Source organism: Eleutherodactylus coqui, chromosome 7, assembly GCF_035609145.1.
Source record: "Eleutherodactylus coqui strain aEleCoq1 chromosome 7, aEleCoq1.hap1, whole genome shotgun sequence".
NCBI classification, from domain to species: domain Eukaryota; kingdom Metazoa; phylum Chordata; class Amphibia; order Anura; family Eleutherodactylidae; genus Eleutherodactylus; species Eleutherodactylus coqui.
This window is the reverse complement of record NC_089843.1, coordinates 185621994-185647550: the sequence shown is the minus strand read 5'-3', so window position 1 is coordinate 185647550 and position 25557 is coordinate 185621994. Positions and strand designations below refer to the sequence as shown.

The window sequence follows — 25557 nt, the reverse complement described above, 5'->3', positions numbered from 1 at the left end:
AAAAAAAAAAAAAAAAAAATTATATACACACACACAGATGCTCTCAGCTATTGAAATGGCCAAATCGTTTAATGAGTTCAAGATGTGCTCTTTCCCTACGCAAATGCACAGGAAAAGAGAATGTTGCCTTTTATTTTTTTGGCGCAAACAAATTCCACATGCCAAATATGCACATGTGAACAGGCTCATTAAAATCAAACAGTGTAGTGAGCGTGCAAATACGTCTGTATGACACAGGTCTAAGTGCACCTAGCCTGAACGAAAATAACCAGTAACTTCAGCTCCATCCCTATATAAAAATACCAATAATATATTGTGGTAGAAGTAAACAGGACTTCTAGCTAGCTAAATGGCAAACTCCACCGGTTTAGATCTGTACAATAATATGAAATCTGGTTTATATTTTTCTTTGGAATGAAAGTAATTATTAACAGAACTTGCCAATACCAAAAGTTCTGAAGTAATAAAAATGCGTCACAGAGGAAAAATAGGAATAAACGTGAACAGCCGCAGCACCATTATGGCACCTAGCGGACAGTCATACATATTACAGGCAGAAATTGGTTCCTGCAGGCAGAGCCTTCACTTTCTCCTCAAGTGTTCTGAAGTATTAATTTCTTCCAATCCAGTGTTGGACCTCGTCTGATAGAGATTTCCTAGTATAGCTCCCTTGTCTGATGAGGGCCAACACGTTTCTAACACTATGCAGAAGAGAGTTCGACACCGGACCTCTCCTCTGCATACTGTAATATATACAAATATACAGATTAACGCACGTTTAATTTTCAAAAAACTGTTAATATCATCATGACATCATTTTTGGGTGTTTCTGTTGAGTAATTCCAAGGAATACACAACGCGCTTTCTCTCCTACCCAAAATAAATAAGAGCTGGGGAGTGTGTGGGTGGCGGGGAAATTGGATTGGAAAGGATCAAGTAAGGCAAGAACCTTGTTGTTTTTCTTATATTGTATTAAGTCCTGCGCGCAGCAACATAATGTAATATCAGAAAAGTACTTACAAACACATAAGAGAAATAGAAACACTACATAAGTGATCAGCTCTCGAAGGATAGTTTTTAAGTATTTTTCCCTGGTAGGTATTCGGTCTGCTGTATATCTTGTACCCCAAAGACCTGTAGAAAGAAGAGGAACATATGATGCAAAATAAACTATTATAAAAAAAAAGCAACAATCTTTTTTCTGATGTAACAACAAAAACCCTTGATGTATATGATTAGTAACATCAGCACGAATCATCATTAATGGGAACTCAATAGCAACAGCTGTAGCTTAACATGCATTGGGTTACATTTCTATGGCAAGAGCGGATCTCGGAAGTACTGTGTTACAGGACAGGTCGTTAAAGGGGTTCCGTCATTACAAAACAAAAACGGGAATTTTTCTTACCGATAATTCCCTTTCTTGAAGGCATCATGACAGCATACACCTGGAGGTTGCTCACCTGCTGACCTGATGGGACAGGAAGAGGCAGAACATAAAAAGCACCTCCCCTCCACCAAACACCAGTGCGTTCCAAATAACCACAGTGACAGTATACTTAACCAGAAGGTGTGTTTTATTGGCACCACACACCTTGGACAAAGAAATCATAAGCATACACATTACCTCATGTGTTTAAGCCAACAAGGGTAACCGTGTCGGTAGGGGGGGGGGGGGGGGGGGGGGGAAAGCCCGTATGCTGTCATGATGCCTTCAAGAAAGGGAATTATCGGTAAGAAAAATTCCCGTTTTCCCTCCGACATCATGACAGCATACACCTGGAGGAATACCAAATAACTGGCATGGGCTTTTTTAGGGAGGGATTACTGCTTGAAGCACCTTCCTCCCGAAGGTTGCATCCTCACTAGATTTTAATGTCCAGCCTATAAGGTTTAATAAACGTATGACTAGAAGTCCACGTGGCTGCGTTACAAGTCTGTTCGATTGAGGTGTGCGCTCTTTCTGCCCAGGAAAATGCCACCACTCGAGTGAAGTGGGCTTTCAAGCCTTCTGGGGGAGGAATGCCCTTGGCCTTGTAGGCCTCCTGGATGGCTCTTCTGAGCCACCTGGCTTATTGAATCTCTAGAAGTGGCCTTCCCTTTGGCCTGCCCCTGAGACTGAACGAAAGTTAGTCAGTCTTTCTGCAACTTTCCGTTGCCTCAAGGTACACTAATGCAGCTCTTTTAACGTCAAGATTATGGAGCCTCTGCTCCTTTTCGTTTTTAAATTTTAGACAAAGGCTGGAATCACTATTGGCTGGCCTCCGTGGAAGTCTGACAAGACTTTGAGTTGGAGGGAAGGGTCTAAGGAGAATACAATCTCATCAGGGTGCATAGTCATATATGGGGCCCTTTGCGAAAGGGCCTGAATTTCACCCACGCACATAGCCGACATAACTGCCACAAGGTGGGCTACCTTGTACGTCAGCAAGGCGATGGATAGGTTTCTAATAGGTTCAAACGGGGGAAAATCGCAGAAGGCCTGAAGGACTATAGTCAGATCCCGGGGGGGAGGGGGGCGCACCATCAGCTTTATGAATGGATGCAGTCTACTCGCTCTTCTAGGAAATTTCCTGATCCCCTTGTGCTCAGCAAGCGTGAGATCAAAGAATACCCTCAAAGCCACTACTTGGGCTTTGAGGGAATCTGGACTCAACCCTTTATACGGGCCTGCCTGGACGAAATTTAAAATTTTTACGAACGTCTGATTGGATGTCCTGACCCATCCATTCTGAGAATTTTTTCCCGACTTTGGGATAAATCTTTTCCGTCGAGGGCATAAGGCTCTCGCACATAGTGGAAACCCCGTTAGATGATAGACCCTTTTCTAAGAATTTTACCCGTTCAAGATCCAGACTGTAAGCCTGAACTTGTGAACCTCCGGGTAGAGGAGAGGACCCTGCAGCAATAGGTCCAGTCTTGACGGAAGATGGAGAGGCTCTCCCACTGACAGATCTCAGGAGAGGAAACCAAGGTCTTTTGGGCCAATAAGGCGCTACTAACGTTACTGACAGCCCTGGCCGCAGTAATTTCTTAGGAGTAGCGGAATCAGGGGTAAAGGGGAAAAAGCGCAAGCTAAGTCCCAAACCCAGGGGTGAGAGGGGGCGCCCGTGCCTAAAGCTTGTTTCTCCGAGTCTCGGGAAAAGAGAAGACGGCAATTGGTATTTGCGCTTTACGCAAACAAAACTATTTTGGGTGCCCCCTATTTGTCCCAAGTAGGCTAGACACTTCGGGATGGAGTCCCCACTCTCCTGCGTCTACTTTCTTCCTGCTTAGAAAGCCCGCGACTGGATTCTCGGCCCCTTTTATACGGAAGGCCGACAGTTACTTAGTTGTGAGTTCCGCCCATTGAAGGAACCTTCTCGCCAAATGCTGAAGTAGAGGATTCCTGGTGGAACCCTGGTGGCGAATGAGTGGCACTGCCATCATGTTATCGTAAAAAAATCCTCACATGCTTCATCCCTAAACAGTTTGCAGGCTACGTTGGGTTTCCCAAACCTCATTACGTTCTCTAACGTTAGATAACCTGGATCTCTCATGAGGGTCCTAAGTACCCTGTATATGGCCACCTTCAAAGGTGACGCCTCACCCTTTTGCGCTGGCATCAGTTATCGCATCAGTTATCAGTTACCCCATTAAAAGGTTGTCTGAGGACAACCGTCAGCGGAGTGAGGATCTAGCCCTAGTGGAAATAGGGATTGTCCTGTCAAGTGAGGACTGACTTGTCCCCATTCTGGAGGATAAGTGTCTGAAGATCACGGCTGTGGAATTGGGCCCAGGGAACCACTCCAATGTATGAAGTCATTAGCCCTAGGATCCGCATCGCCTCTTATTGAAACTGTAGATTTTTTATAGAGAGCAGAACATTCTCTAGAATGAGCTGTTTCCTTAGAGGAGGGAGGGATGAACATTGGAGACGAAAATCCAAAATGACTCCTAGGAATTTTTTCCTGGTGTCCGGATCCATGTTGGATTTCAAATCATTACTGATCCAGCTCAGACCCTTAGACAGCTGAAGCGTGGACCCCCAGTATGACCTCAGAATAGTGAGGGGATCTGCCACCAGCCGGAAACCATCTACTGAGCTATGCCCCCTTTCAGATGGGGGATGATGATAATCCCGCGATTGTGCAGAAAGGCTACCATTCCAATCACCCCTTTGGAAAAGCTCCGTGAAGCAGAGGAGATTCCAAAGGGAAGGCGCCATTCTCAGCGCAAATTTAGGAACTTTTTGCGAGTTGTCATAATTGGGGATGTGATAATACTCCTCCTTTATGTCAATCGTAGCCATAACGTTATCCCTACCAATCAGGGGGGTTGCGGTTCTGATCGTCTCCATCGGTGGGAGCCATCTGGTTCAGAAAGAGAGGGGAGTAAAACCCTTTCCCCCATTCCGTCTTAGGGATGGGGATAACTGCACCAATATCCAGCACGATTTGTTCACCCTTAAGAAGAGCCTGCTCTAGGGTTGGTGCCGGGATGACGGTCACGGTAGAACCGGAAGCCCGTACTTGGACCCAGGCCCACACAGTCTGAGGTTAAAAAGAATCTATTTGGAGGGCGGGGTACTAGCTCAAATCTTGTACCCCTCCGTCACCAGGCCTGCGCTTGTGGGATCGATTCCTGTCATTAGGATCGTTTCCCAGCGTGTGGTAGGCACCATCAGTAGCTATGTTTCTCCAACTAGTGCAGAAGTGAACTAATCTTCTGCGGGCATGAAGATGCAGGTTGAGGGACAACAGTAAGACCCTTATCGCTTCCTCCGGTCTTTCCATTCCCCACTTATGTTATAGAGGAGGGACATGGAATTAAGGCGCTTTTTGCGGGGTCTGATGACTAGCCGCCCCGAACGGGTAGGGTACACAACCTATCTTTGGAGGTTATGTCTCTTGACCACTACTTTACCCCTGAATGACTGCCGCAGTGGTGCCGGAAAGCCCGTCCTTGGACCCAGGCCCACGCAGTCTCCGGTTAGCTCCCGGATGAGGTACTTCCCACTGGGGCAACCGGGGCTGGCAGAAGAGCTGCTCGTGTTGGATAGGGCTGCCTGAGATCCGAAGCAGACTGTAGAAGCTGACCTAGTCAAACCGCAGTAAAGTGAGCCACCAAGGTGGCCGCAGTATTAGCTTTATAATGAAGCTGGACGTGGACCAAGCCTTACGCATGGTCATGTCTACTTTGTTGCCTTTGAGCGGGACGTATCCTCAGATGGAGTCTCCTCAAGGATAGCCACTTCATTGTCTGCCAATAAAGGACACTCCTAAAATTCTTTTAGAAATTAAGGGAGCTTGATCCATACAATTCCAATCATTAAGGATCAATGGTTTAAGTGTGGCGTTTACAGGGAATGTAGATTTACGTTGTGGAAGCAGACTCGCAACATGACGTCCTGCACAGTGCAAGGTTTTTAGCGTTTTTTTTTTTTGTTTGTTTTTTTTAAAAAACGAGATATTTTTTCTCCCCCTGCGACACTTCCAAGCTCTACAAGATCGAATTCTTCTGCCATGTCAGAGTCGGACTCTAACACTGCTGGAGCAGACCCTCTTGTGGCCCCTAAGGGCCCTGGTTGGAGGTCCGAGAGGTAGGACTGTTTCTTCCCGGACAACTGACTGGATTTCAGACATGGGGGAAGATTTTTCTTCCTGCAGAATTTTCGCTGAGCAGGAAGCGCATAATGTTTTAGAATAGGAGTCATCAAGTTTTGTATGCATACATGACGCTTTTTACTTCTCCTCCTAGCCTCCCTAGGTTTTTGAGTATCCCTGTCGTACGTGACAAGGGAGAGCTCTGTTAGTAAGGGAAGTGTAGTGCAGGTGTCTGTAGGTTGGCCCACAGGACCACTTACAGTTTGGAGATTCTCTGGGTCCTCTCTTGGCCGACATCCTGCGCTTGTGGGATCCATTCCTGTCCTTAGAATCGATTCCTAGCGTGAAAAAACAAAACACCAGCCGACTCCCCCTGGTGCAGGGGCTTTACATTTTGAATTTGGCGCCAAGCAGCGCCAGGCCACGCCCCCTTTGTGCGCTCCATCGAGGCCACGCCCTCTTGCGGAGCATCTGGCGTCACACTCCTTGTGTTCCGCCCGCTACAGCCGGGACCCAGAGATGGCGGTCGCCGCCTGGTTGGCGACCGCGGTGGCGCCGGAAAGTCCGTCCTTGGACCCAGGCCCACCGGAGATGGCGGCCGCCGCCTGAAATGACGGCCGCAGTGGTGCCGGCAGCCCGTACTTGGACCCCGGCCCACGCAGTCCCCGGAAAGCGCCCAGATGGGGTCCTTCCCACTGGGGTTGCCGGGGCTGCCCGAAGAAGAACGCCGCCGCTTCGCCGGTAAATCCTCCTCCGGCATGGGACAGCGTCGCTGGAGCTCTGCCGTTGCTGTCCTGAAGGGACAGGAAAAACACTGGTGTTTGGTGGAGGGGAGGTGCTTTTTATGTTCTGCCTCTTCCTGTCCCATCAGGTCAGCAGGTGAGCAACCTCCAGGTGTATGCTGTCATGATGTCGGAGGGAAAATTCTATACTTACCTATTCTTCCCCATCAGTGTTCTTACCAGATCTTCGACGATTTTCTCCTGACTCCTGCAGTCTCCCGAGTCACCTCACCTCCAGCCGGCCAATAATAATAATTCTGGTGACGAAGAAGAAGTGCTGAGCTATTGCCGAGACATCGAAAGTGCGGGGTCTCTCTGCAATAGTATATGAACTCTTGCAGTGAGACAGCACGCATGCGCAGTCTCAGCAATAGATCGGCATTCCTTCCTAGGCAGTGAACATTAAGTCACTAGTGAGAAAAATGCAGTGACTGGAGTAGATCAGTGAGGAAAAGATGCGCTAAGAAGGCTGCCTGGGGAGGAATAGGCAAGTATTGTTTTTTTTGTTTTTTGTTTAAATGACCAAACCTCTTTAAGCCTTGCATGGTCATCCTTACACCTTCTCCTCACGGACTGGACAGGTACATTGAGAGCTATGAATGTTCTGCACCCGTACAAAAACACTAGAAAAGCTAAGAAGGTAGAAGGTGCAACAGACGTCCAGCGTACCTGTTTGCCGAGAAATGGTATCTTAACATGTCGTTGTGCTCCATTAGGGTGCATTTACACTGTAAGAAAAATCGTACGACTTTTGTGCGTTGCGAGATGCACTAAATTTGCATGAAATACAACCTATTATTTGCAATGAGTGCATTTAAAAGAGGGAATTTTGCTTGCATCGATGCTGCAAAACGGAAATAGTTCACAGCATGTTCTACATTCCTGCGAGTCTTACACAAGACTAGAACATACAAATATGCGGTCTCTTGCGCATTGTACAGCACACGGACTATAATGAAAAGAGACCATGCGTGTGCAGCCACCAGTTACTGCAAGCAATGTCCTACATCCCATGTTTGCAGTATGTGCCACATCTTAGGTCAACATTACGTGGTTGACTGATCATCACTGGACTACATGGAGGTCCCCTCTCTGGAGCTTAGAGATATTGCCCCAGGGGTTGGTGGTAGAACTGTCGGGAGGTATTAAAATCTTCTTTTTGCTATGTAACCCATAGAAAAAATGCTTATGGCGGCCAATAATATATGCGTTTCTTTAACTTCAAGCTATGAAAAAGTGTCCTTTAAATCATGTAAAATGTGAGCTGCAAACAGACATCAAGAATTGCTGAGAGCTCACAACTCACAGAAGCAAATAGAAAAACAGCTCTCCACACTTCAGTTCAGGAGGGAACGGTTCTCATTAAAGAGGTGGGTATACGGAGGGTTATTTGCAAGCAGTGCTCCATGGGAAAAAAATATGGAAATCAGTTGATGCCAACAAAACCTGAGACTACTCCAAAAGGGAGTCTGTAATCCATCTGTAGACGGGTGGTTTCTGTTTTCTTGCTCCTTATTAGCCTTAAGGTGCTTCTATACGGAACAATTAGCATTCAGTGTAAATGCACGGACTGAACGACGAAGAAGTCATTCAGTTTCATGAAGAGTTTTTTTTTTCCTTAAGGAGAGCGCCTAGAAGGTATGGGGAGACTTATAAGGCCATCCATGCTCCACAGGGAAATATGCAAGTGAGAAGATGGAACAATACCTCTGCCGTGCCACCTAGTGGAAGGCAGCATTCCTGCAAATCAATCTCAGATTTTTTAAACAAGCCTTACAATGACTGGAAATTAAATGTCTATAGGCCTCCCGCTAGCCAAGCCAGAGATCTACTGCACACTGATGAGGGGCAAAAACCCGAAACAGCTGTCTATGTATGGTATTGCTGGCTTTGGCTTACAATTTCCGAGTCATTGTTTATAAGGCTTATTTAAAAAAAAGTGTAAAACCATAGGAACGATTATGGCTGGGACAGATCGTCCTGTGTAAAAGCACCCTTAGATATAACTTGCGAAGAAGGGTACCGGTTCTCACTGATGAGACCTAGCAGATGTTTGGAGATGTAGGTGTAGACAACACTCTTCAGCCAACCAGCACCCTGTTGTGTACTGATGAGGGGCTAGAACCCCGACAGTCTGTCTAGAGATGGGTTGTTCCCCCCTTTTGAAGGAATCTAATTTGCATGTTCCATGTTCCACAAGGAGGACAACCGGATCTCCAGCACCACCTATTGGTAGCTGCCCTGTAAGTAGACACGGCAAAGAGACTGTTCTCAGCTGGAGACTTCTTCTGGTTTCATGAAATGTACGGATATAGTGGAACATGACTGCACGCCACTCACCGCCGGCCAGATTATTGAGGGGAGCTGGAAAGTCTCTGCTCTTTGTAGAACGCCACGACAAACTACGGGCTGCAATAGAAGCGCCAGTCATAAACTGCTGCAGGTGATTATACCTCAGGCGTTACCCCAATAGGTGCCAATCCCTTTACACTTCAGGAATCTCTGGTTCTGAAATGGTTACTTCCCCCCCCCCTTTGAAAAAAAATCATAACTTTTCCATTGATTTGGCTGCATGAGGGCTTGTTGTGTTTTGGCAGGATGAGTTATACTTCTTAGGCTAGTTTCACACGGGCGATCTCGATTTTGCCACGAGAAAAATCGCGTCAAAATTGCGTCTTTGTGCACTGCTAATTTTGAGAGTCAGCGATGCTATTTTTTTTTACCTCCTTTGTTTTAGAAAAACCTTGCATTGCTGCCGTCCGCGACTTTTATCGCAAAAGTCAATGGGACTTTCTGATGTTAAAATTGCATCGCAAGCTAATTGTGTTGCAATAAAAAGCAGGCCCCACGTCGCAGAAAGATAGAGCATGCTGCAAGTTTTTTATGTCTCAACATCGCCTCAGTGAAACATTGCAGATGGGAAGGAAACTGTTGTAAATCACTGGTTTCCTAAACTGCTTTTCTACTGACTATCGCATCAGGCGTAAATCGCACAATTATCTCGGTTGTGTGAAAACACCCTTAAGGTGCTTTAAGACAAACGATTGTTAAATAAAAAAATTATTCAAACAAGCGAAAGTGAATGTTAATCGTTCAGTGTAAGTGCAGCCAACGATGAACGATCACTTTTGTACGGGCATTACAACCATCCCCCTCACATTTTTTTTCTCCCTCCTTTTGGCCACCTGCACACGGGCGGAAATTCTGCGGCAGGAATTACCGCAGAATTTCCACCCGTGGAAGCTGAAATAGGATTGCATTATAAAAAGCAATCCTAGGCAGACGGCTGCGATTTATCCACTTGAAATCCCATGCGGAAAACAAATCGCGGCATGTTTTATTTCTGTGCGGGTCTCGGAGAAGCCCGAACAGGAATGTCACTCCCGGGCCGCCGGCTCCACTCTGTGCATGCGCTGGCTGGGTGATAGCTGGCACATAAGAGAGCCAGAGCCATGGGAGAAGGTGAGACCCGCACTTGTTCCCTCTGGGGTCACGGGTCGGATCCCGTTGCGAGAATTCTCACAGCGGGATCCGACCCGCGCCCCTGCAGTGACCAGTGGGTCTCACCTGCTTCCGCGTCTGCTCTGTGATGTGCCGGCTGCCACTCCCAGCCGTCTGCAGGCGGCCTTTAAAAAAAAAAATCATAACTCTTATTTAACCATCGACATAGCTATCTGAGGCAATTTTTTTTGCGGGACAAGTTGTATTTTCAATGGTACTATTTAAATGTACCATATAAAGTATTGAAAAAAACTGTAAAAAGTAATTATAACTGGTGTAAAATAGAAAGAAAAGTGCAATTCTGCCTTTTTTATTGGGGGGGGGGGGGGTTGTCTTGTTTCTAGAGTGTACACACTGCAGCAAAACGGACATGCTAACTTTATTCTGTGGGTCAGTACAATTACTACAATTCCAAACTAAGGGCTTTTACCCACTAGCGTTTTTTAACACTGCGATATTACTGCACATGTCAATGGGACTTTCTAATGTTAAAGGGGTTGTCCCGCGGCAGCAAGTGGGGTTCAGCACTTCTGTATGGCCATATTAATGCACTTTGTAATATACATCGTGCATTAATTATGAGCCATACAGAAGTTATTCACTTACCTGCTCCGTTGCTAGAGTCCCCGTCGCCATGGTGCCGTCTAATTTCAGCGTCTAATCGCCCGATTAGACGCGCTTGCGCAGTCCGGTCTTCTCCCTGGTAAATGGGGCCGCTCGTGCCGGAGAGCTGGTCCTCGTAGCTCCGCCCCGTCACGTGTGCCGATTCCAGCCAATCAGGAGGCTGGAATCGGCAACAGACCGCACAGAGCCCACGGTGCACCATGGGAGAAGACCCGCGGTGCATCATGAGTGAAGATCCCTTCGGCCATCTTGCTAAGATAAGGAAGAAGTCGCCGCAGCGCGGGGATTCGGGTAAGTAATAAACGTTTTGTTTTTTTTTAACACATGCATTGGGTTTGTCTCGCGCCGAACGGGGGGCCTATTGAAAAAAAACAAACCCGTTTCGGCGCGGGACAACCCCTTTAAGATCGCATCACACAAAACACAAGCTTGCGATTTTTGTGCGATGCAATTTTAACATTAGAAAGTCCCATTGACATTTGCATGAAAAAAAAACGCAGTGATATCGCAGCATTAAAAAAAAAACAAAAAAAAAACCTAGTGCGTAGGAGCCCTTATTTATTTATTTATGCTGTACTACTTTTATTTTTGCGTATGAATCGCCGCCCGTATGCAAGATATTGCATATGGACAGCGTTTCATTCTCATGCGTATCTACAAGCAATGTTCACACGCACATGTGTATGGATAAATGAAAGTCCATTGACTCTACTCACCACGTATCATGTGGCTGCGCATCGCATGTGTAACAGGCCGCCTGCAGACGGCCGGGGCGGATCCCGCATCCGACCCGCGCCCCTGCAGTGACCAGTGGGTCTCACCTGCTTCCAGGTCTGCTCTGTGATGTGCCGGCTGCCGCTCAGTCGGCACATCGGTAGTGATATTTCTGTGAGGGCCTCTGCGAGACCCACACAGAAATACAACATGCCTCGTTTTGTTTTCCGCCCGTGTTTTTACACGGACAAATTGTGGCCGTGTGCACAGGATTGCGTTTTGTAATGCAATCCTATGCAGGCGGGCACGGGCAGAAATTCTGCAGGAAATCCCGCCAAGGAATTTCTGCCCATGTGCAGGGGGCCTTATCCGCCTGCACACGGGCGGAAATCCCGCGGCGGGATTTCCGCCGCTCAAAGCCTGCATAGGAGTGCATTACAATACGCACTCCTATGCAGACGGACGCGGTTTGGCCGCGCGAAATGTCGCGCGGCAAACAAACCGCGGCATGTCCTATTTTTGTGCGGGGCTCGCAGAGCCTCGCACAGAAACGTCACTCACCCGGCCGCCGGCTCCGGTCTGCGCATGCGCCGGCTGCCGGCACATGAAAGAGCCGGGGCCGTCGGGCGCGGGCGAGTATGCGCTCGTCTCTGCAGGCGCTCGGGTCGGGTCCCGCAGCGAGAATTCTCGCCGCCGGATCCGACCCGCTCGTCTGCAGGCGGCCATAAGGTGAAAAAAAAAAAAAAGCCAAAAAATAAATAAATAAAAGAGAAAACAAACAAAAACACTACTCATAGCAGGTGCTGTCTTCTGTTTACATATAAATATCACTTGGCTGCTGCAGCCAATAGGTGGTCTTTGTTTACATCCAGATATCATGTGGCTGCTGCAGCCAATAGGTGGCCTTTGTTTACATCCAGATATAATGTGGCTGCTGCAGCCAATAGGTGGCCTTTGTTTACATCCAGATATCATGTGGCTGCTGCAGCCAATAGGTGGCCTTTGTTTACATCCAGATATCATGTGACTGCTGCAGCCAATAGGTGGTCTCAACAGTCACATGCTGGGGTGCAGAACATGTAGAAGCTGATTTACATGGGCATATACAAGTTGCGCCAGAGATGCCTCTTGCAGAATTGGCATCAGACAGCACACAGACACACATCCATGTGCTGTACAATACATGCGTGCAGTGGACATTGCATGTCTGGTTCTGATCCGTGATAAGGGACAGAAAAGGACATCCTGTGATTGTTTTTCACATGAACTATCAGTCCATGTGAAAACCCAACACGTGTAAATAGATGCATAGGCTATAACGTGCCCATGACATACAGAAGGACTATACGCCACTGCGATAGGCCCCACATCACAGTAAAATTATAGTAACACCAAAGCTAGGATATGGCCATAATATTTCCATGTGGTGAAATTGGCGCAGTGCTGGAAAGAGTTAGGGCATTATTGCAACAGAAGTAGACTGCAGCGTATGTTATTGCCACGGGAGTAAGGGCATCTGCGCGCTTGGCATTGTGTTTGCCTTTTTTTGGGGGTGCATGCACTGCTTATTTGTACACGCAAAAGAGAAGAAAAAAAAAGCAGGCAAACATACTTCCATTGATTTCAACGGGCAATCATGTTCAATATGGACCATTTTGGTGAAAATAGAGAATGCTGCGTATTTTTTCACGCAAACTACGCACATGTGAACGAACCCAATGTAATCAATGGGTCCTGATAACCTGTATTACGTATGCAGAGTTTGTGCTATTAGGACAATACAAAAACAAGCCCACGTAAACCTGGCTTAAGGCCTCCTGCACACGGCCGCGTCTGATTCCGCATGCAGGATTGGGCAGTGAAATCCAACCCTGTGCCCAGGCGGTGACCCCCGCAAACCTGTCTGGATTTGTATTGCGGATGTGCGGCCTGCGCAATACAGATCATGCCACGGTGTCGCTGGGTGATGATGTGGATCCCGCGACCTTTCCGCAATGATGATAGAGGAAGGGTCGCGGACGGCTGCCATTGACTTCAATGGACGCTGTCTGAACGGAAGCCGCATAGAATCGCTGCATGTTGCGATTTCTTCTCTATGAGCGGAAAAACTGCAATCGATTTCTGTTGATGTAGAGGAAATCGCGTTTTGCCATAGCATGCTATGGGCGGTATTTGCTGCGGAATCCAGAGGCGGATGCCCGCTCCAGATTCTACACTGCCAATCCGCCCGTGTGCAGCCAGCTTTGCACAAGGGTATCTACGTGTACATTTGCACGTTACATTTTACTATACTTTTTGCGCACGTAAGAAACACCCCAGAATGCTCCCATTGATGGACAAGTAAGTTAGTTTAATATTCGCTACGTGATTTTTTGTGCGCAGAGAAATACACAGCGGAGTGGACTTAATACACGGGCGTAAGCGTTTCGGCAGCGCATTTATGTGGTCAAAAAACAATTACGCCCGTGTGAACAATCCCTAAAGGTGCTTTTGACGGAGCGATTTATAGTTCGCATGAGCTGATAATGTCCGCTCGTGCCGCCGGTTTATACAGGCAGATACGTCGTTTAGTTTACCGTGCCAGTGAATGGTAACTATCGGTATTTAACCGAACGACTAGCGAACCGGCCAACCATGATTTTCGTGCTTGCCTGAAATGAACGATGAGCATATAAAATTATTGTTAGTCGTTTGCCGCGTTTACACCGGGCGATTATCGCTCCACTTCAAACCATCCAGCGACTTTGTTTTTTACAATAATCGTTCCGTGTAAACGCACCTTAGACCCCGCGCCGCTCTACATAGTCAAGATTCGCTGCTGCCAGCCTACCTTTCAAGGTGTTCAGGACTCTGCCAACTCCATGCAGCGCTGCTGGCGGCTCCGCACCTTGCCCGCTTCTACCGGCTCCCGCGCCAGGGTCACCCCTCCGCCTGCGCCCCCGATGCCCCTGGCTGCTGTTGGGGTGAGGATACCCGCCAAGCCCAGTGCTGCCCCCACTGCTGGAGGACACCAAGGAGGACGACCTCCTGCCCGGCCCAGAGGGGTGCCACTCCACATCCATCTCCACCACCATGCCCTCCTCGCCGTCCTCTTCCTCCTCAGCCTCGAACCCCGGGTTATCCCGGCTCCATGCCTGACGGGAGCACGAAGACAAGGGGGACGGGGTGGAACCGCCAGGTGGCAGCCTGGGAGCTGCGGCAGGGGGCAAGTCTTGCTTGGGCAGGGTACTCATTTCCAGCATAGTCGGAGAGGAGGAGGCGACGGCTGGCGCTGCCCTCCTCTCCTCGCCCTCCGGCTGAGGCTTCACTTTGCTGGGGTTCACCATACTGCGGTAAAGCGCACAGCTCCGGCAGCCATTTTACTCTTTAGAGGGTCTTTTTGTGTTTGCCGTCTCCGCCCTCCTTCCTCACAGTCAGCACCGTTATCCGGAGGTGGGCAGCTCCCGTTCCCGCCCGCGTATTAGCACTTTCTGCTTAGCTTGAGCAGCGCTGCTTAGAGAGCCACCTGATTGGCTCTTCGGCACCACGTGACTACACAGCATGCACGCGGATTGCCTTCAGCAGCCGTGCACTACACACTACAGTTAAGCAGACGTGCACTACACACTACACTTAAGCAGCACGGGGTTAGATTTAGGGTTAGGTATAGGGTTAGGTGTAGGGTTAGGTTTAGGGTTGGGGTTAGGGTTAGGTAACCCTAAACCTAACCCCGTGCTGCTTAAAGGGGTTGTCCCGCGCCGAAACGGGTTTTTTTTTTTTCAATAGCCCCCCGTTCGGCGCGAGACAAACCCGATGCAGGCATAAAAAAAACAAAACGTCCAGTACTTACCCGAATCCCCGCTCTCCGGCGACTTCTGACTTACCTTGTGAAGATGGCCGCCGGGATCTTCACCCTCGGTGGACCGCAGGTCTTCTGTGCAGTCCATTGCCGATTCCAGCCTCCTGATTGGCTGGAATCGGCACGTGACGGGGTGGAGCTACGAGGAGCCGCTCTCCGGCACGAGCGGCCCCATTCAGAAAAGAAGAAGACCTGACTGCGCAAGCGCGTCTAATCGGGCGATTAGATGCTGAAAATTAGACGGCACAATGGAGACGGGGACGCTAGCAACGGAGCAGGTAAGTGAATAACTTCTGTATGGCTCATAATTAATGCACGATGTATATTACAAAGTGCATTAATATGGCCATACAGAAGTGTATAACCCCAACTTTGTTTTGCGGGACAACCCCTTTAAGTGTAGTGTGTAGTGCACGGCTGCTGAAGGGAATGCGCGTGCACGCTGTGTAGTCACGTGGTGCCGAAGAGCCAATCAGGTGGCTCTAATCAGCAGCGCTGCTTAAGCTAAGCAGAAAGTGCTAATATGCCTCCCGCCCACCGTACCAACGCCAGCTCCCGCCCCCACCCTCATGCCAACGCCATGCCCGGCTCCCTCCATCGCCACTGCGCCGTCCTCTCCTCACAGCTTGTTAACCCCTCCATAGCCGGCGCCCATGCAGGGAAAGGTAATTTGTGAGGTAAAACACACGGCAGCCATGGCTGCTCTATAGGAAGGGGAATGTCTATTTGTCAGTCTTATGTCCAAGCAACAGGGTAAATCCAGCACAGTGACCAGGAAGACGGCCATTACCTGCTGCTACAAGCGTACCTCAGGGTCCACCATCGGCTTACATGAGGGGTAAGGGCAGGGCATAATTTCATGGTGAACGGAGTTGATGAAAGTACATTGATTTTCCTTTACCCACGCACACCAGCGGGTTTGCTTTATTGCATATAATACACCCGCATAAGATTACCGTATGCGGTAGTTCACAAGCAATCAAATATATTGCCTTACACCGGTTCATGTTTTCGTGGAAGCATTGCGTAATACACGAGCGCCAAAAAGACCGCAGCATGTTCTGTGAAAACATCACTAGAGAGCAAAATAATCAAACAGCCGCTCTCATATTTTGGTTACGTGATGCACGCTAACTCACTGGAAACAGCACGAAAGTCGAAAAAAAACCCTGAAAGTCATGACCGCGGTAGGCAACGGTACAGTGAACATAAACATCAACACAAAGAAGTCGAGTCGGTCCAAGATTTCATCTTCCTTGGATCCAAAATCGATTGCAATGGGCAATCTGGACCTGAGATCAAGAGACGGATTACACTTGGTAGGAATGCAATGCAAAGAATAGAAAAGATCTGGAAAAGCAAGGATATTAGCATTGCAACAAAAACCAGACCGGCCAATGCAAGCGTCTTTCCCATAACAACGTATTGATGCGAAAGCTGGACACTCAGGAAAACTGAAGGAAAATTGATGCATTTGGTACTATGGTGCTGGAGGGGAATGTTACGGATATCTTGGACTGTCATGACAACAAACATGGTAGTGTAACACTAGTGTTAGATCGCGTCAGTCCGAAAATATCACTAGAGGGCAAAATCATCAAACGCCGCTCTCTGTTTTTGGACACATGATGCACGCGAACTCACTGGAAACAGTACTGATGCTTGGCAAGATCACTGGCAAGAGAAGGTCAGGACAACAAAGAAAAAGATGGCTAATACATAGAGTGACCGAGGGTCGGATGCGACTGAACAGATAATCGTCATGCATGAGAGACGCCATTGTTCTCTATGAGCGCGCAACCAATGCCGCCCATATGCATATGTATATATGGGCCGTTGCGAAGCGACAGTGCAGGAAATGTTAACAAAAAACAGAAAGACTGCACATGATGGTGTGCGTGAAGTACAGTATGGCTGCCAAACACGGGTATAGGACGCCGAACAGCGGAGAAACCCTGCAGGACTCACGCAGGGTTTTACGCATACGACCGCGTGAGCCCAGCCTAAAAACGACTGCAGCATGTTCTAATTTACCGCATATTACACATGATAGAGCCTTATTCTCTATGGGCGTGTAATAAATGCTGTACACTTGTACTTACATTGCTTATGTGCAATGTCGCTAACAGGCTGAGCCGGAAATTTAACCCTTTCCCGCTTAATGACGTACATGTTCTGCAGCGTCGGGGTATATATGAAAAGAGATCGCAGTCAATTTTGCAAGCGGCATTTAAATCCCCCGAACGAATACCCCACACGAAATCGCAGGGAGTTGTACAGGTGTCATGGCAGCCGGGGGCCTTCTGAAAGGGCCCCAGGGCTGCTTTAGCAGACTGCCCATCAAGCCGTCCCCGTAGTGTGGCTTGATAGACTGCCTGTCAAATCGCAGTATGACTTAATTCTATAGCATTACGTCATACTGCAGGAGCAATTAAAGCACTGCTAGTTGTGGGGGGCTAAAAAAAAGTAAAAAGATCAATAAAACTTTATTAATTATTAAAAAAGTAAAAGTTTAAATCCCCCCCCCCCCCCCCCCATTTTGCCATATCTATAATAAAAAAAAATCCTGGCCTAAAGATACCTTTACATGGGGCAATGTTCTACTCAGAAAAGTCGAAGCGTACTAACGAACGTTGTTCCTTTGCTTTTACGCAGAGCGACGATTGATGTTAGAGAACATCGAACATGGGACCCTAACTGATCAGCAGTCAGCGCCCCAATAACAGAGGTCAGAGGCTTTTTCATTAAATTCAAAGTGGAATGAAAATGAAATGAAATTTTTGGTCTCTGCTTGGGGTTTATGGCTTCTGGGCTTTTCCTACAGTTTCTTGGGTTTGCCTACATCCTTTCTGTAGCTCTGCCTATGGCCTGATAGCCCTTTTTGGCTCTGCCTATAGCCATATGTTCTAGGTTTTTCCACTTTTGCACAATACTGATAAAACCCCACTTTTTAAAATTATTATTTTTAGATTCTTGCATTCAAAATCCCATCGCATTATCATTTTGCCATGGACAGAACTAAGTGGGGGCTTGTCTTTTGCGTGACGAGCTATAGTTTCTTTTTGTTTAATTTTGGGATACATACAGCTTTTTGGATCACTTTTATTGCGTTATTTGGAAGGCAAAATGAACAAAATTTTCAGTGTGCTGCTCTAAAGCAAAGGCAGGAATGAGGCGCTCACCCCTAGGTCTGCAGACACAAACATGGCCGTCGCCTGTGCCCAAACTAAACCTGTATTTGTCGCTGACGACAACTCTGTTTTACCCCATAGCAGTCCAGTTTTGTCGTTCATGACACTACTATAGGCGACTGTTTTTGTCAGCAGCAATACATGTAATGGGTGGCGTGAGACCAAATGTCCCTCAGCCAAGCGCCTAGAAATGCTTCCAACAGACACGGGTGTAACGATGGCGCCACCTGTCCCTGGATGAAGGGCAATGAAACAGTGGGAGCTGCAAGTGCTTGTCGGATGATAAGACAATCCTCTTTACAGGTGGTCTGCCAACAGCGTCCTGAGCCCGATCCCCTTGCGTGCCCCGATACATCTACCGGTCCCAACACCTCCTAACAGTCTAGTCAGAACAGCCCAGGTGGCTGGCATATCATCGATCCGACCATCCAGCTTCTCGCATTCATCCCTCTGTTAACTGGGCAAAATCTCTTTGATTGCAACGTAGTCAACAAGCTCTACACAAGTGGAGAAAGAGGTCACTACACACAAGAAGCCTCTGAGAGGCTTTTATAGGCTAAGAAGGGAACCATTTTTTGGGGTGTCAGGTGGCAAGACCGTTTATCTAAGCATGCCACAATCATTTGCAGATCTGCCTGTTATGTAACTGCATGCCGAGTTTTGCAGCAAAACAACTTCTTCTAGGGGCTGGATTTTTATTGACAAAGAGTGTATAGAAGATACATGGCTGATGTAGCTATAGTGGTCGATTGCAACAGGGCACCTAAGCCAGGGGGTCCCCACCCCAGTAGTGCTGTACGGGCTGCTGCTTGCCTCCCAGAACAGTGCATGGTTTCTCTACTTGTTGCAACCCATCCAGCACAGTTTATGGGGAGGGAGGCTTCTCTTGGTAGTAGGGTCTGGTTACTGCTTGTGGCCTCATTCTCTCCCTCTGGCATCCAGAAGTTCCTGCCAGGGTGTCAAGCATAGGAGCAGTGCTAGCTAAGGATGATATAATGATGGTGACTCACATGGAGGAGGTTCTTCCACTTGGAGTCTGGAGTTTCGTGCCTCTTCTCACACAGTAAATTAGACCATGGTGGTAAGGTATACTCCCTGCACTTCTTTGTAAGCTCTGTTGAAGTTATTTTACTTTGAGGTTTTTAAAGTATACCTTACTGATAGAATATGTAACATGATCTTTCGTGGGCATACTAATTTCACTTTACAGGCCAAACACCTGCGGTATCGGAGCTCTAAACGCATGCGATCACCATGCGGATTATTGAAAACAGTGATGTGGATGTGTGCCCATGCTGTGTCCCTGCAATAAAAGTGAACTTGATAAGAACCAGGTCAGTGGGAAGAGCAGCTTCCTGACAGGACTCTCTCAGCTCTGCTACATCCCATAGACTCGACTTTGCTAAATCAAATATGTGAGGCATCACAACTACATGTGACAGGGCCCATGCTCAGCTCTGCTAGAGCTGACTGAATCAATACTGGAGAATGACCACTTCATGTAAGAAGACACAGACCTAGCACTGCTACATCTGAAAGTGTTGAGTCGATTAGATGTAGCAGAGTTTGCTATGTCAGATGTAGTGCTGAGTCTGTTATATGTAGTAATATTGAGTCAGTCAGATGCAGCAGAGTGTGTGTACTGCCAGATGTACCGTGTTTCCACAAAAATAAGACCCTGTCTTATATTACTTTTTGCCCCAAAAGAGGCACTAGGTCCTATTTTCAGAGGATGCCTTATTATACTTACATAGCAGGCTTTATCCAGGTCCCTACTGTTGTTCTCCGGAGCCCCAACGTGCTGAGCCGTCGCATTGATTGGCCAATTCATAATACCCACCTCCACAACGCGATGGCTGTGATTGGTTTTTCGATTACTGCTCAGCCAATCAATGCAGCGCTCGATGAACCAATCACAGCCATCGCATTGGTTCATCAAGCACTGCATTGATTGGCTGAGAAGTGCTCCAAAACCAGTCAGAGCCATCGCTTCCTAGAGGTGGGATTTATGAATACCATAACCAGGAAGTGATCTTCTGTAGGCGAACGAGGACTGTTGGACGCCCAGCGGAGCTCCGGAAAGCAGCAGGAGGACCCGGATCGAGTCTGCTAGGTAAGTATTCCTTTTTATTTTTTAATGTAACGCAGCTAAGACTTATTTTAGGGGTAGGGCTTATATTTCAAGCCTCCCCGAAAATTTTGAAAAATCGGGGAGGGTTTATTTTCAGGGTAGGTCCTATTTTCGAAGAAGCGGGGTAGTAGTAATGTAGCAGTTTTGATATCAGATCTGTCAGTTTACTCCTAAATCTGATAGGACACACACTCAATTTTGCTGCATCGGATAGACACAACACTGCTATAACTCTGCTACAACTGACATATCCAATAAGCACTTGCTGAGCTTTACTGTATTTGTAATGTACTGTGTGTTAGTGTGGTGGTGTGAGGTGATAAACGTTTTATAATTGAAAATGAGTGTTTCAAATCACCCCACAAACAGGTAGTAAAAGGGACACAGGGAAATATTAGCACCTTAAGGACACAGTCTATTTTGGACCTAAGAACGCAATAATTTTTAGGATTTTTCATCTCCACATTTCAAAAGCCATAACTTTTTATTTTTCTGTCTTCATGGCCACATGAGGACTTGTTTTGGACGTGGCAAGTTGTACTTTTTATTTGTACCATTTTTGGGTACATATAATGTATTGTAAAACTTTTATACATTTTTTTTTGGAGAGCAGGGAGAGAAAACATCAATTCTGCCACTGTTTCTCTTTTTCTCTACAGCGTTAATCATACAGCATAAATGACATTATACATTTTTTTCCGCAGGTTGGTACGATTACGGCGATACCAAATACCTTTTTTTTTCTTTTTTAGGTTTTTCCAATTTTTTTTATGTTCCTGTAGGAGAACCATAAAAGCTCTGATTGCTATGATAATGCATTGCAGGTCCAGACAGAAGTGTATGGCGTCCGGTTGCCATGGCAACCCATTGGCCCTACAGAGTGAGGATCGATATTCTCATCGATCCCTGCTGCTGCAGCGGGAGGCCACACTATCCACAGGACGTAAGTTTACATCTTGTTGTGTTAAAGGGGTTGTCTCGCGGCAGCAAGTGGGGTCATACACTTCTGTATGGCCATATTAATGCACTTTGTAATATACATCGTGCATTAATTATGAGTCATACAGAAGTTATTCACTTACCTGCTCCGTTGCTAGCGTCCCCGTCGCCATGGATCCGTCTAAATTCGCTGTCTTCTGGCGTTTTTAGACGCGCTTGCGCAGTCCGGTCTTCTGCCTTGTGAATGGGGCCGCTCGTGCCGGAGAGCTGGTCCCGCGTCGTCATCGTAGCTCCGCCCTGTCACGTGTGCCGATTCCAGCCAATCAGGAGGCTGGAATCGGCAATGGACCGCACAGAGCCCACGGTGCACCATGGGAGAAAACCCACGGTGCATCGTGGGTGAAGATCCCGGCGGCCATCTTGGAGAAGGAAGAAAGAAGTCGTCGCAGAGCGAGGATTCGGGTAAGTAATATATATATTTTTTTTTAACCCATCCTTTGGGTTTGTCTCGCGCCGAACGGGGGGCCTATTGAAAAAAAAAAAAACAGTTTCGGCGCGAGACAACCCCTTTAACTACTGCTCTATCACGATGTAAACTTATGTCCTGTGGCTTTAAGGGGTTGCACCAAAATCAACTTTTATCACGTATCCATATGGGTGATAAAAGTCTAATTGTTGGGAGCCTCCCTGCTGAGACCCCACGGATCCTGAGAATGGGGCTCTTATGTCCCACACTTGTCCTCACTGCAAGCTCACTGCACCCCACAGTGAGTGCCATGTACCAAAGAGTGAAAGTGGAAGCATTACTTCCACTATGCGAGCCACTCATCACGTGACCGCCGGGTGCTCCCTGTCACAAAAGAGCTACAGGGTCTCAGCAGCCCCTGATCAGCTCTGTTAGCAACTATTGTCAGTACAGGGGGATGTTTTCCCCCATAACTGTGGCTCCTATGGATGCCCCAGCTACAGTGAAAAAGTATAAAATAAAAAAAAAGACCATGTGAATGTCTCCCAGAGATCTTATATGACATCACGGAGGATATTGGTGGTACAAAATTAGTAACAAAAGTAAGTTTTAAAAAAATTACAGAAAAAAATAAAAATATATACATAAAAAAGAAAACCGCCCGCCACCAACGCCAACCAAAAACGTCGCTATATGCGTCTTGTCATCCAAAACTATACAAATTACCGTATATACTCGAGTATAAGCCGAGTCAATAAGTTTTACCACAAAAAACTGGTAAAACTTATTGACTGGAGTATAAGCCAAGCTATACTCGAGTATATACTGAGTAAAGAAAAAAATGCAATACTCACCTCCCAGCCGGCGTCTGTGTCCCTGGCACGATGGTCTCCTTGGCGGTGCGGCAAGCTGCTTAAGAATTCTCCCTGCTCAGTTTCGAATTCCCCCGCCATCAGCGCTGTGTAAATAAGCGCTGTGATTGGATGAATGGCCTGAATGGCTGTGAATGATCGAGCGCTGGCTGTGATTGGCTAGCGCTCGATCCAATCACAGCGCTTACCTACACAGCGCTGACGGCGGGAGAATTCAAACTTGAGCAAGGAGATGACAGCTGGGAGAATTCTCAAGCAGCTTGCCGCACCGCCGGGGAGACTATCGTGCCAGGGACACAGTTTTCTAGAACTGAGCGATGAACTCTTATCAGCGGTGCAGGCTGTTATCACAGTCGGCAGCGCTGATAAGATTCTTTCAGCTCGTGTCCCGCTGGTAGTTTACAGCGGGAAGCGAGTTGTAAGCGTGGAGAACAATGTAGCTGTTTGCTTATCCAGAACAGCTGTATTGTTCGCCAAGCGATAGCAGCAGTGTCCCGCTCTGCCTGCATAGCTCTATAGTAGCTACTTAGGCCCCCCATGTTTCCGCTCACACTAATTGTACGAACAATGTGCGCAAAAAAAATCCAAGCATGCTCTATCTTGGCGCATATTCCGAGTGCATACATGCCCAGATACTGCATAGCGATTGGTGGCCTGTAGCAAGTCTGCATGTCATTATGTGGTCGTGCACAGTATGCTCTGAATTACAGAAAAAGAAATAGGGCGATAAAACCACCACATGGGTGAAATCACTAAGAAGTGTCTGATCCTTTTAGGACTGAAACAACCTGGTCTTTATAGAGTTAAAGGGGTTGTCTCACGCAGAAACGGGTTTTTTTTTTTCCATAGGCCCCCCGTTCGGCGCATGACAACCCCAAAGGATGTGTTAAAAAAAAAAAATTTTATTACTTACCCGAATCCCCGCTCTGCGACGTCTTCCTTCACCAAGATGGCCGCCGGGATCTTCACCCACGATGCACCGCGGGACTTCTCCCATGGTGCACCGTGGTCTCTGTGCGGTCCATTGCCGATTCCAGCCTCCTGATTGGCTGGATTCGGCACACGTGACGGGGCGGAGGTACGATGACGATGCGGTGAGCAGCTCTCCGGCACCAGCGGCCCCATTCACCAGGAAGAAGACCGCACAGCGCAAGCGCGTCTAAAAAAAAGCAAGAAGCCAGCGAAATTAGACGGATCCATGGAGACGGGGACGCTAGCAACGGAGCAGGTAAGTGAATAACTTCTGTATGGCTCATATTTAATGCACGATGTACATTACAAAGTGCATTAATATGGCCATACAGAAGTGTATAACCCCACTTGCTTTCGCGAGACAACCCCTTTAACTATGGGAAACATTTTTGAGGGGCTCTAGAAGATAATAGTATTATAAATGATAACCAGCAGTGTTTTAATAAGGTCTCATTCACACGGGAGTCTGCAACTTTAGTCCATGAAAGATGTACCATTTTCACTGTGTGTACATGTGCGTATTTGGTATGCCACACATGTTTCTTTTTGGGTTTTTTTTTTGCCTTTCTCTGGATCAATATTGGGGGGTTATAGAGTGAACTGGATGGACGTACGTATTTTTTCAGCCTTACATACTATGTTATGTCCGTGTTGCATACATATTCAGTGCGTCTTTCACATGTGCAAAAAAAAACGCAAGAAGGCTATAACCAGCCTCCCACTGTAATAACGGGGATCAATAAGACCAGTGATCCCCGCTGTTAACCCCCTTCATGCCAGGATCAATGTACATCACGGCGTATAAAGGGTTAACAGAGGGAGCGCCAATGGGTTGCCATAGCAACCGGAAATCCTATGTCCTGGGTCTGGCATAGCCTATGATCGCTATTGTAAGTGATAAGATGTTGCAGTACGGAAGTACTGCAATGCATTATCATAATGATCGTTGCTTTTAAGATTTAAGTCCCCTGCAGGGACATAAAAAGAAAAAAAAAACACGTTAAAAAAACTTTTTTTGCGCACTTTTCCCTGTTTTGTATTAAAAAAAATTTTAAATCCCATATTTTTGGTATCATCATATGCGTAATGACATATACAGTAAGGTGAACACACAAAACCATAAACCCCTAAAAACAGGCGAAATACTTATTTTGTTCATTTTGCCTCCCAAAAAACACAATCAAAGTGATCAAAAAAGCTGTATGTACCCCAAAATGGTGCAAATGAAAACTACAGCTTATCATGCAGCACTGGATCGTGAGAACAGGTTAGTAAAAATACACCACCCCTACAGGACCATAACTTAGTTTATGGTATTGTGGGGACAGGTTCCCTTTAAGGAGAATTAAACCCTTCCAATACCATATGTTGTAAATGACCTGACCCCCCTGATAACTTACAGTATAAAGTGCTTGGCTGCATTGCATATATGATGATCCTGTGGATTAGAAATATCCTAGAAGTGTTTCCGAACGCGGGTATTACATTTTCTGCTAGCGAAACCTATGTGTTTAAGATGATAGAGGGGGCACTGATAATATATATTACACTAGCTTACCTGTCGCGCGTTGCTGCGAAGGCAGACATACATACATACATTCGTTTTTATATATCTAGATAACAACCAATCACAGCGCAGCTTTCATGTTACCTCAGTTGTATAATAAATAACAACCAATCGCAGCGTAGCTTACATGTTACCTCAGCTTTATAATATATAACACCCAATCACAGCGCAGCGTTCATGTTACCTCAGCAGTATAATATATAACAACCAATCACAGCGCAGCTTTCATGTTACCTCAGCAGAAAGAGAAATAACAATCAATCACAGCGCAACTTTTATTCTGCCTCAGCAATATAAAAAATAGCAACCAATCACAGCGCAGCATTCTTTTTACCTCAGCGGTATAATATATAGCAACCAATCACAGCACAGCTT

The 25557-nt window shown here is 47.0% G+C and overlaps 1 protein-coding gene across 2 annotated transcripts in view; it reads right to left on the bottom strand.

Annotated features, from left to right (window-relative positions):
- Positions 1-14657, bottom strand: part of PKD2 (polycystin 2, transient receptor potential cation channel) — a 36768-nt gene extending 22111 nt beyond the window's left edge. For both annotated transcript variants that reach the window (XM_066574095.1, XM_066574096.1), the window contains exons 1-2: positions 14037-14657; positions 1021-1134 (exon numbers count right to left, since the gene is read on the bottom strand). In XM_066574095.1, the coding sequence (XP_066430192.1) occupies positions 1021-1134; positions 14037-14532 (610 nt within the window). In that variant the 5' untranslated portion in view covers positions 14533-14657. The remainder of the gene's footprint in view (positions 1-1020; positions 1135-14036) is intronic.
- Positions 14658-25557: the final 10900 nt, after the last annotated feature.